General features: G+C 42.7%; 1 protein-coding gene across 15 annotated transcripts in view; it reads right to left on the minus strand.

Moving 5' to 3' along the window:
- The window catches only part of mtd (mustard), a 174,704-nt gene that overhangs the window by 40,002 nt on the left and 123,206 nt on the right, over window positions 1-11,496 (minus strand). For 14 of the 15 annotated variants that reach the window (XM_043419979.1, XM_043419981.1, XM_043419975.1 and 11 more), the window contains 2 exons: window positions 6,729-6,817; window positions 269-500 (listed from right to left, as the gene is read on the minus strand). In XM_043419979.1, the coding sequence (XP_043275914.1) occupies window positions 269-500; window positions 6,729-6,817 (321 nt within the window). Of the gene's footprint in view, window positions 1-268; window positions 501-6,728; window positions 6,818-8,503; window positions 8,843-11,314; window positions 11,433-11,496 lie in introns of those variants that run through there. The other variant, XM_043419980.1, reaches the window with a different exon arrangement.

Here is an 11,496-nt window from a genome sequence, read left to right on the forward strand (position 1 = left end):
AAAACATAACCTTGTGCGTTGAAGTTGTTGATTTCATACGTTTGACCTCGGAGACAACAAGTGGGCGTGTCACTCGAGCGAACGTGTAGAGAAAAATAACAACGCGTGGTACCCAATGTTAGAATCTATTCGCGTTCATATTTAGGTGATTTTCAACACTGACATTGAACTCGTTGCGAATAAAATTGGAAACTGATTTTCTCAGAGAATACTGAATCGACGAACGATTCGTTTTCGATGTATTTACAAGCTGATAAATGAAACTAACCTCTCTCCTCGGCCGGTAGGTCGTCTTGGGTATCATGATGGTCGCGACACGGATCCGGACTCGGTGCGGCAGGTCCAGACCCGGCGCCCGGATGGGCCTCGCCTTTCGTTGGCACCCACAATTGTTGGCCCGGATATACAAACGTGCTTCCGAGTCTGTTTAGTTTCGTTAGTTCGGACGGCGTAGTGTCGAATCTCGCCGCCACCGAAATGAGAGTGTCTCTGTCGCCGACCTGCAATCAAAGGTAATAACGTTAAAGACGAAAACGAAAAGAATCGCGATGGGTAAAAATATATCTGAAATAAGCTTGGAATGAAATTTTTAATCTCATCAAATTTTCCTTCGTATTTTATTATCGTTTCATGTTATTCGGTTATTTTGAATTAATTCTGAAACCGAAACCCGCCTACAACGAACCCTGGACAATGGGAACAAATTACGTTGGCTTCAACGTTTCAAACTTCAACATCATACACATGAAAACTCGACGTACCTTCGGGCTACGCCGGAGAGTTTCGTTGCAGAAATCATTTATAAAGGATAGCGAAATGAAGTGAAATTGAAGTATGAATTATGCTGCTCTGATTCAAACATCGAATTCAAACAAACCCAACGCTGATATGAAAACTTACTAAAACCCTCTCGAACACTTTGGCTACTCAACAAAAATGGTTCTCCCGGTTTTTTCATTTGATAATATAATCCATGCTTTTCCAACAACTTTGTGTTCCGTGCTTTCTTTTTTTTTTATCATTTTACGTTTCATTTTATCTTGTAAGATTTCGTAAGAAATTCGTCGCGCGGGCGATCAATGGCTCGAAATATTCGAGCCAAACTTTTTGTCCGAACGGATAAACCGAAAAGGATTCCCTGAACGAAAAAATGATGAATCTGAGGTTAGCGGATGAAAAAATTGTTAAAAAATTGATGAATCCGTAAACTCCGAGGAACTAGAGAACGATTAATGGAGCAGCGGAATGTTGGGATTGGGTAAAAACATCGTGGCGACTTTGAAGCGCGGTTAATGACGAAGCCGAGCACACGCGTGTGTCGATCGATACGTGGCGTATACGGAGCACCGCAATTTCACGGATCGCTGCTAACGCAACGTTATAAGCTCGTATCGGTCTCTCTCTCTCTTCCAAGCATTTCCTCGAATTTGCATGTGCTCTGTTCCACCGCCCCCGGCACCACCGAACCCGAGGAGCATTTTCCACCCGGTTTTGCATCGGTTATCGGCAAGCATCGACGGTCCTGTGTGACCTCACGAGTACAAAAACTCCTCCTCGAAAACTCGCATTATAATGAGAAGGGAGGATTGGTAGAGCTCCTAGAAAATTCGGACAATTGGAAACATTCGATTCTTTATTTTTTTCACCGCGATCACTTCACCAAGGAACACCGTTTTCGAAACGTTACTTTCGGGGATATTTTGAAATTTATAAACTCGTTGATCGTCTTCGAAAAAGACATCTTCAACGCAAATTTTTACCGTCGAATGTTTTATACGAATATTGAGTCTCTGGTTCGTTGAAATGTTTTTCTTTTCAGAGCACATTGCAAAATATAAATGTGAGTCGAGGTGAATTTCGGCACGAAATTCATTGGAGCGAAGAACCACGCGGATTTCCTCCCTTCACTGATGTCAATGCCACGATAATTATTCGGATTCATTGACATGAAAACTGCGCCGAATCGCTGGAACGCACCGACCGAAAAAGGGCGACCGAGCAGCTCCGAACCCAGGAGGAGATGAGCAATTTTGATGTACCGCAGTTCTTCGTGATATTTATGTTTTTGTGGCATTGAAATTCTATTAATAGATTGACAGATGTGGGCCAAACTTGACATTTCAGCCGAGCAAATACGGTGGACCGCGATTCAATTAGGATAACATAGCCGAGTAGTTTCCTCGTCGCGCTTCCTCTTCCCATTATCGTGGGGCGAATACCGAGCTCCCCGCGGTTATGCATTTCCGACAGCCAGGTACGCGCGGATTAATACGAAATAAACGGGGAATATTATTTAGCGAGGATCATCGATGTAACTAAATTCTGTTATCAATTGCGACGATAAACTGACGCATTAATAATCGAGAGTCAATTTTTTAACGACGCTGAAGTTTCCAACGTTGGGGTCCAACGAAATGAATGAAAACAAAATGATACATCCATCAGTTTATTATTTCACGAATCATAATTGTGTAGGTTGAAAAACTACGAAGTATAAATTCGGCAGGAAATAAATTAGATAATTGCTGGAATTATTGAACAATTTTTTAGATCATTTCGTTGGGCTCCAACTTTGGAAACTTCAGCATCATATTTTTTATCGAGCTTCGTTAAATTTTAGTGACGAAGCCTCGGCGAGTGGAGCAAAAGTGCAATATTTTTGTTTCCTTCACCAGGGCGAAATTCGTCAATGGAACAAGATCGATTTTCACATCGCTCGAAACGTTCTGGGCTCCGGGAGAACTGTGAATGAAAAATTCACTGCAATGTCGCCAGATTGATCGGTCCTCGCGATGTTTGATGTCAAGTGAGTTCTGTAAATCTGCGAAAATGCTTGAATTTTTAAAAAATTTTTCCAAGGGGATGGAAAATCTGTTTGAACGACATTTTGGCACCGAAAAAATCGATTTCGTTCGAGTTCGCGATATCTTCAGTTCCATTTTACGGCGAATCCCAAAAATCCGTTATTTCGTAATCATCTTTGAGAAAAATAGTGCTCGAAGCGATTAAACTCAGAGAAATATCGTTTAATAAAATTTCTCAAACGTAACGACCCCACGCGCGATATTCATGCACTTGATAAATGAAGAATTTCCTCGATACTTTTCTCCTCCGCGTTCCAGAGAGCGAGTACGCTGGCAAATTCATTAACGTGAAACGTTTCTGTTTACCTTGGTGCGAGGAAACTGAGGATACGAAATGTTGAATTTGAGGTCGGAAGAATATAAACGAGAGGAGAAGATGAGAGCGAAGAGAAGCTATTTGTCTCGGACACTCGCACTGAAAGCGCTCGTGAGAAGATATTTCGTTACGACGCAGTCCCAGATCCTCAACAATATTTTTTCACACCATCTCTTCAAAGATGCGAGTCTCAAAATGATTATTTCTCGGAACCCCGAGCGTGTTTCCATTCCCAAAATTCATTAAAAACTTCGTCCCTACTGACGAATGGAGAAAAATTGAGTTCATCCAGTGCTCCGATTCCGCCTTGTCGAAATATCTTTCCACCCCAACCGCGGAGAAGGAAAGAAGGCGTCAATTCGTCCCTGGCGAAGACGCCAGGCTGGAGTTGGAAAATTGGAAAATTGATTAGCAAATGAGGGCGTTGGATAAGAATCGGATCCGTAACGATCATGAGGATTAAAATGAAGAGAAAAAACAAAACAAAAGATTAGAAAGAACGAGAAAGTGGGGAGGGATAAAAAGGGGGAAGCTGGATAACGTAAAAGAGCGCTAGAGCCGGGGCGGAAGAGCAAGGGAAAGATGTGCCCCCAGAGAAGCGGTCGATCTCGAAGTTTGAATAGAAGGGAAAGAAAGGAAAGAGGGCAGGGAGAATGAAGAAGAAAAAAATCTCTTCAAGAGGCTATAAAGAGTGGTGTGCACTGTGCGAGGGACAAGAGGATGAGGGCCAAGCTGCTGGTCCGAAGGAAAGAGGTTTGCAGGCTGTACATGGATATAGTGTCGCATTAGGGGGAGCAGTGAATCGCGAGTGGGGAGGGCGAGAAGGTGTTTTATAGAATAGAGAGGCCAGAAGAGAGACATTGTCTTTCAGTCTCTTTTTCTGCTCTTCTCTCGCTCTTTCCTCTTCTTTTCTTTCTCGCTCTCGATCTCCGCGTGTACATCCCCTCGAGTGCTACGACAGCTCTTCTATTTCTGACAAAAGAGAGGACTGGGAAAATCCATCCTGCTCACCCTCCGATCCTCCTCGGCAGGTCCCACGTGCATCTCTCAGATTTCCAAGTCATTTCGCTAAATGCTTCTCCTCGAAACATCCATCCGAAGATCTATTTTCCCGGCGGTATTTAGACCCAACTCAATGCTCTTTTCGCGAAACTGCTGGTACGACTCGAGCGCGGTTTTCGATCGATTCAACCGATTGCTCGCAACAGTTCGAAGCCTCTTTTGCTTCCTTTATCGCGGGGCGTAAAAAGCAGTGCTTCCGGGGTGAGCGACGGGCCAGCACCGGACCATTGGACAATCCCATTTTCATCCCAGTTTATCCGTATCGAGCTAATTGAAAAAACGTTATCCGAGTTGATTCCTCGAGTAATTCAAATCAGCGGTTCGCGTCTCCTCGCAATGCGCCCCGACGCGAGCGCGCCTTTGAGAATCTGCTCCCCGCGGATACAATTCATTGCCGCTCGGGAATTAAGGAAGACCTGCGGAAAATACGATGAGGAGGAGACGCGTGCTCGGGGCGGGGGAGCCACTTTGACGAAGATTCTCCGTTCGTAGCGGGCCCGAAGAAAAAGAGTTTTCCTCGCGGTAATTCACTCCGGTACGCTTAGTTTTTTTCGTTAGGAAAACACGTTACTGAGTCAGGAAGAAAGGAAGCGAATCGAATGATCGTTTTGATAAAAATCAATGCAAAAAAATCACGAACTTCGAAAATGGAAAATCGTTTTCGAACTCGATTGAAAAACATTCGAAAATTCATTGGAAAATCGAAGAAAACAAGTCTGTTGAACCTCGCGGGGAGTGCCAAGAAAAACGAAGGAATGGAGGACATTCGTTGAAGAATTTAAGCACACCGGGAGCTTCCAAGGGGAAGGGAAACTTGAGGACTTTTCAAGGACATCAAAGTCCCTGCCGAAACATCAATTAATTGGATCAAAGAGTCGTCAAACGGAAAGAAATTGTGCGAAATGAATTTTCCTCTCGTAGAGCAACCGGTCGTATTCAATGGAGTGCCTGCGAGACTCCGACGAATATTTGCCTCGTAAACGGAGAGGAGGTCGAATAGATTAAAAGTAATTAAGATCGAATTACGCGGTTGGAGTTTTCGATTATAATCGACGGTTTGAGTTGATAGTATTGTGTTCTCGAAATTTGCGAATTAGTTGTTCTACAGAGATCCGCGCGCGCTCTCGCTCTTCGTTATGCACTCGGATAGAACGTTGGTAATTCCATTAGCTCGTTTAATGTAATATTGCCTTTGTTCGATTAGCTCGCGAGTTGTGAAATGATGGAAAATTAGAGAGAAGTTAATTTGGCAGTGATCGCAAAATAGCGTGTTTCCTGTTCACAGGAAAAGCTACTAAAAAAAATGCTAAATGTACTGGCTCCGCAATTACATCGAAAAAGGTCGAAGAGCCGATTCCAAAGTTCCGAAAGTTTGGCGACCTCAACTCTCGCGGATTATCCTCCCATTTGCATACGAATATTCTCCACGCGAATTTCTCCGTTCCCTCGAGCATCGATCGAAGATAAAAACTATTTGGGGATCGTGCGTGCAATCAATTCCTGTTCCGAGAACACAAATTTCAGGGGACACCGCGAATCTAATTTTTTACACGCATTTTTAGGCATGGGGACTTCCGAGCAGGGAGACAAAAAACCTTCATTTTTCCTTCACACTCTCCCGCGACGTCACATTTTTCGGAGAGGAGAAAAAGCCCAAAATTTCCGAAAAATCAATTTTTCTTCGACATTCTTTTCAACTTTTTTGTTGTAGCAACGAAAATTCACTGCACTTTGGCAGGGCTGATAAAAACGCTGAAAAGTTTACAACGATCTGAAATAATTACCGTTTAGGACAAAAACAAAGGATATAAGTGTGCAGAAATTCAACGAAAGTTCCGCCAATGAAAGCGAATTAGAAGAAACGAGTAAAAAAAAGATAATCAACGGTTCGAAAATCCGAAGAAAGTAGGATGGAACGAAAAAAAATTTTATTCACTCCACCAACGAAAAATAAACGAAAAAAGAAAAAAAAAAACAACATTCGAATTAATTATGAGCGCGAACACGTTTTTTCCGTGAAGCTGCGACGGTGCGGGACGGTGCATGAGCGTGGAGAGTCGTTCGGATATTTTCTACCATTCTGCACCGTTTAGTTTATCACGAGAAATTATGAGGAGAAAAGGAGAGCGAGGTGTGCAATACCTCGGAGATAACACCGAGAGAAAAAATTCGTAGAAGAGGAAAAAAAAGGAAAAAAAGCGCGTGCAATCCTCGTTGCAGGCGCTCCATTAATAATGTTGGATTTTCTATAACCGTGAATTGAGCCCGCGTCTCGTATTGTTTCAGAGGTGAAATGATCGTCAGAATAATTCGAGCGTTAATCTGCCTCCGTAATAATCTGTTAAATTCAATTGTTCTGGAGAATCGGCACAAACGTTGATAGACGACGAAAAATAAAAGCTTCCAACAGACCGAAACTAATTTTTCCGTTGGCCACGTCGTTGTTTTCAACAGTAAATACACAAACACGCGCGAGAAAGACTCACCGTGTAGGCAATCGTGTTTTCCGGCTGACAGAGGCGACTGTGTTTTTTCTCCATTGCGACACTTCCATCTTTGCTCTCACTGTCCGAATCTGAAAAAAAAAACGAAGCGAATTGTAATTTACTTATGAATCGGTGTGCCTGTGCGAGCCCTCTTTATCTCTTAGTTCGCTGAAAAATTTAAATCGAATCTATCACTCGGATGTGCGCGCATGTTTTCAAAAGTCTCCTTGACAATTGAGCCAAGGGTAAAATCGATAAGTTCAAGAGCATTTCCGAGAGCAACCAGGCTTAATGGATAAACAAGCATTGGACGATGTGCTCTCTCTCTCGCTCGCTCTCTCGTAGCTGCACGTGATTCACGTACGTATGATCAATATTGTAAGACCTCTGTAGAGACGTTGCATCGAAAGGATGGAACGCGTGATAGAGATCGATCGTCTGCCTGACTCGTGCTCCGGCTGTGTCCCTCTTCTTCGGTTTCTCTCCGAGCGACGCTGGAGCACAACGAACGGTGACAGAACGAGGGAAATAAATGATGATTGTGGACAATTTAGTGTTCTGGTCATGGGCGATTTATCGCATCTTACGAACTCACTCGACGGTCTTTTAATTGAACGATTATGCGACGAGCGTCGATCTGGGATCGATCTCTTATTTTCGTTTCGTCAAGGAAAACAATAGAGTTAGAAACTTCGAAATAATCGGTCGACACGAAGAGAAACGTTTTCTCTCAAACTCGTGCAACTGGACGTCCGCATCGCTGAAGTTGACTACAGAAAGATAAATTCATTTTGTTCCGAAGGTTGAAAGAATAAAAATGAGGAGAACGTGAAACAAGAGAACCTGTCAAAGTGACATTTTGGCGAATTGAGATCGAACTCGGAACTGCCCGACGATCGTTTATCTCGAACCTCGTCATCGTGCTTCCGAAGTAATTATTAGACAGAGAAGTTTTACTTTGAAATGAATAAAGCGTTACGAGAAATGTATGAAAAAAACTGGATCGAAAGACGCCCGTGAAAAAACGAGCGAAAGTAACCGAAATACGGGGAAGTCGGGGGTCGATGTGAGCGAGCTTAAAAGTGGTTTCATTAGAAAATCACTTTTGCTTTTTTACACACGCACTGAATTACAGCATAAGGAAAAATCTGTGGCATGTTCGTACGAATGTGTTCGACGATGAAGACTCGCGTGTTGCATGCTCGGTATCGTAACTTATGCAACTCCGACACCATATTGGTTTTGCATCGTTATTATTTACGGTTACAAAGCAAAAGTTAGCGTCGCAACGAGTACTGAAAGTGCTGCTCGACACACAGGCCCGAAGTGCGAATGCTCCAGTAAACAGAGCATCGCGCAATCAATCGCTGCAACGAGACGCGCGTCGAGTTAACGAAGCCAGAATAACAGCTCTTGAAATTTGACCGGGAATGGAAAAAATGCCGATGGTTTTACACCTACGCGAACTTCCTTCACGCAAGCCGGTCTTCGAATCAGTCTTTGGCCAGCCCCGGGAAAAACTTGATCTCGCGAAGTGGGGGATTTAAAAAAAACGTTATAAAAGTTTTCGAAGCGTCGAAACAATCGAAAAAGGGTACGAAAGTGTCGAATTTTTGCGAAACTTTTCTTGAATTTTTTCCTAAAGATCGATTAAATTATGACAGGGGAAATGAAATGAGCGAATCTGATCGAGTAATTATTTCTCTGAATTCGTTATTTTGACATTCGATCTGATATTTTTCTTTAGCTGTGTAAAGGTAAAAACAAAAAAGTACCTAATTTGACGTGAACGAATTTCTCGGGAAACAGCGAAAGCGCGTCTCCCTCGACAACGTAAAAAACAACGTAGTCCCGATATTTAATTTCGTAAATGTGAACGTTGTTGATAACTTCGTAATCGAATGGAAGATCAGGGTCGACGTTCGATCCTGGGATTTCACTGTCACTGTATTCCTCGTAAGCCGGCATATTGATTCGCGATTTTCGTGTGTCCCTCACGAGCGACGTTTGCGGACGAACTGAGAACTGACTCGAGGTGTGGGACTACAAAGGAAAGGGTCGACGCCGCCGTTCTGCCACTGTTTACATTCGTTTCTGGGAGATCGGACACTTTTCTGACGAAATATAACGATAAACACAAGTTATGTTCGGTTGAGTCGTTTGCCAAGCGATCGTAGTTCCGATGAATTCTTTGTGCCGAAAATTTTTCGTTCGCGAAGCACTCTCGATCGGTTTACGAAGCACTGATTTTTCGGTCAACTTTCGACTCGATATTTTTCAATCGTTTGCGGCTGTGCTCAGCTCAAAATTTGATCTCGAACTGACGACAAAAATCGCTGCGACATCTCGCCGAGTCCAAACCGAGTCGCGTACTGCATTAGCGTCAGATAAAATAAAGCGCTTCGTTAGCGAGTCCAGGAGGACATGCGGAGTGTCAGTCAGCGGGGTAATATGCGATACGTGCTTTATAATCGGCTCGCTAAATAATCCCTTAAGAAATCGCTGCGAGAATGTGCCGATGAAGAGAGAATGACGGGGAGCTCAGATTGGAATGGACCGGACGTTATACAGTCACGTTCGAGTAACGCGAGCGTTCAACTATCGATATCAACGGTCTAAAAAAAATTCTCAACACCTAGACGCGTGGAAGTCGAATTTCCATAATAAAGTGCAATTTCACAAGCAGTTTCGAACTGAATTTCTCGGTGTCATCGAGCTAAACTTTCATCGTACTTAACACTTGGGGACTAAGCGAGTCCCCAAACTTTCCGATGACGTTGAAGTTTGCAACGTTGGAGTCCAACGAAATGATGTAAAAAAAAACTCTCCAATAATTCGAGTAATTCTCCAATTTTCTTCCCTCCCGAATTTGCAAACTCGTGGTTTTTCAACCAACACCGATGCTTCGTGAAATAAATCGGTGAATTACAAGTGTTTTTTTCCTTCATTTCGTTGGACTCCAACGTTGCAAACTTCAGCGTCGTACTTTCCGAGTATCGAAACGTTCACAAAAAATTCCATTTTCTCTACAATTTCAAAATAATTTCATTCATCGAACACGCTCCAAGTTCAATGAAAATAATCATGAAAAAAAACATTCAGGTACCCATCGGAATTCGAGCGAACAAGTGTCGGACAAGTGTATAGAAACGCCCCATACAATCGTCTCGGAGCTGAGTCAGACTTGCAGCCGGGCTGACATGTTTTTTTCTTTTTCTTTTTTTTTTCCTATTAAGTCACTCAGCTCTCGGTGACGAAGAGTATTTATAATGAGATGATAAATAAGTTTACATTGATAAGTACAGTCATAACGGGAGACGCGAATATTTGTGCTCGCGTGACCATATTTGTATATATTCGTATATAGGAATGAGCCATTGACCGGTAAAGTGTGAAACATTTTATACAGTTTGTATACGCTGGTATGTGACCATTTTGATAGTCATTGAAACACGTTGCAGAAACTCGACGACGCACGGTTTGTCAATTTTGTTCTTTATCACGCGTGAAAGAGGTCGAGACACGAAGAGCTTATCCGAAATTTCATGACCTTAAGATCGATTTTTTTTGTTGGGATTAATAAAATGTTATAAACTCGTGATAAAAAAGTCTCGGGAAAGTAAAAAGTGTGATAAAGATGAGGATTTATGGAGGGATATTTGCGATCGACGTTCGAAGTCCTCTTTTATTATGAAATTGAGTTGTCGCGTTTTAAGTTAACCAGGATATCGATTCGGATCGATTAATTGCCGGGGCTAATACGCGATCGAGTAATCGAGATTGCGGAGGAATTAAATTTATCAAAAAACTCGATCGTGTTGTGTACCGAGTTCAGCTTCATGATTTTTTTTATCGAAGGCAAACCCGTGAGAGAACACGATTCGATAGTCCGCGATGAAACGTTCCGAGAATCGTTTAGATTCGAGCTTTTTCACCCGCCACTCATTTAATCGTGTCAACCAATCGGATTGCCTGATTTTCTGCACTTATCATCACTTTTTCTGCAAACAACGCTCGACAGAAACACGCGATTAAAACCGCTTCCTGCATTCGAATTTCACGCGAAGATAAATGACTTCGATAGTGAGCAGACGTCGACGGGAATAATGGCAGCAGTTAGCGCTCGTTAGTGGCGAAAAGAAATTTCATGCCCGAAACGTCATCGCAAGAGTGTCAATAGACTGGCCCTCGTGGCTATTCACTGCCTGATGAAACACTCTCATGAAATTGTCGCTATAAAGTATTGACAGTCACGCCTCTGGCTGCAGAATAAAATAATCTTTCGAGTGACTCATGGAAGTGTCAACGATCAAGCGTTATGCAACGCAGTAATGCATTGATCAATTGTTATCCGGAGAATGAAAAAAAAAACCAATTTTTTTCCACAACGAAAATCTCATTGTGAAAATCGTTTGAGAATTGATGGATTATTATTAACTCGACTTTGTTTATTTCCAAATAAAATGACAACGCGCGATCGGCTTTTCAACACTTGAACGATCACTTGGCAAACTTGCTTTCGACGAGCACGTAAAACGCCCACGAAAATTAGCACAATTTCAAACGTAATGCCACGGTTGATTTACCATTTTTCGAAAGAGCTCGAAACACTCGCGAAAGCGTAATTAACGCGGTCGAACACCGAGCAATTTCAGGATTTTGATAACGCCACGAAAATTAACTGGAAACATCGTTGTTGTTTAAAACTGGGACAAAAACAAATGTTTGGCTTGAAACTCTCTCGAATGTTTGGCTGTGATGCGAGACT

This window comes from Venturia canescens, chromosome 5 (genome assembly GCF_019457755.1).
Source record: "Venturia canescens isolate UGA chromosome 5, ASM1945775v1, whole genome shotgun sequence".
Classification (NCBI taxonomy): Eukaryota; Metazoa; Arthropoda; class Insecta; order Hymenoptera; family Ichneumonidae; genus Venturia; species Venturia canescens.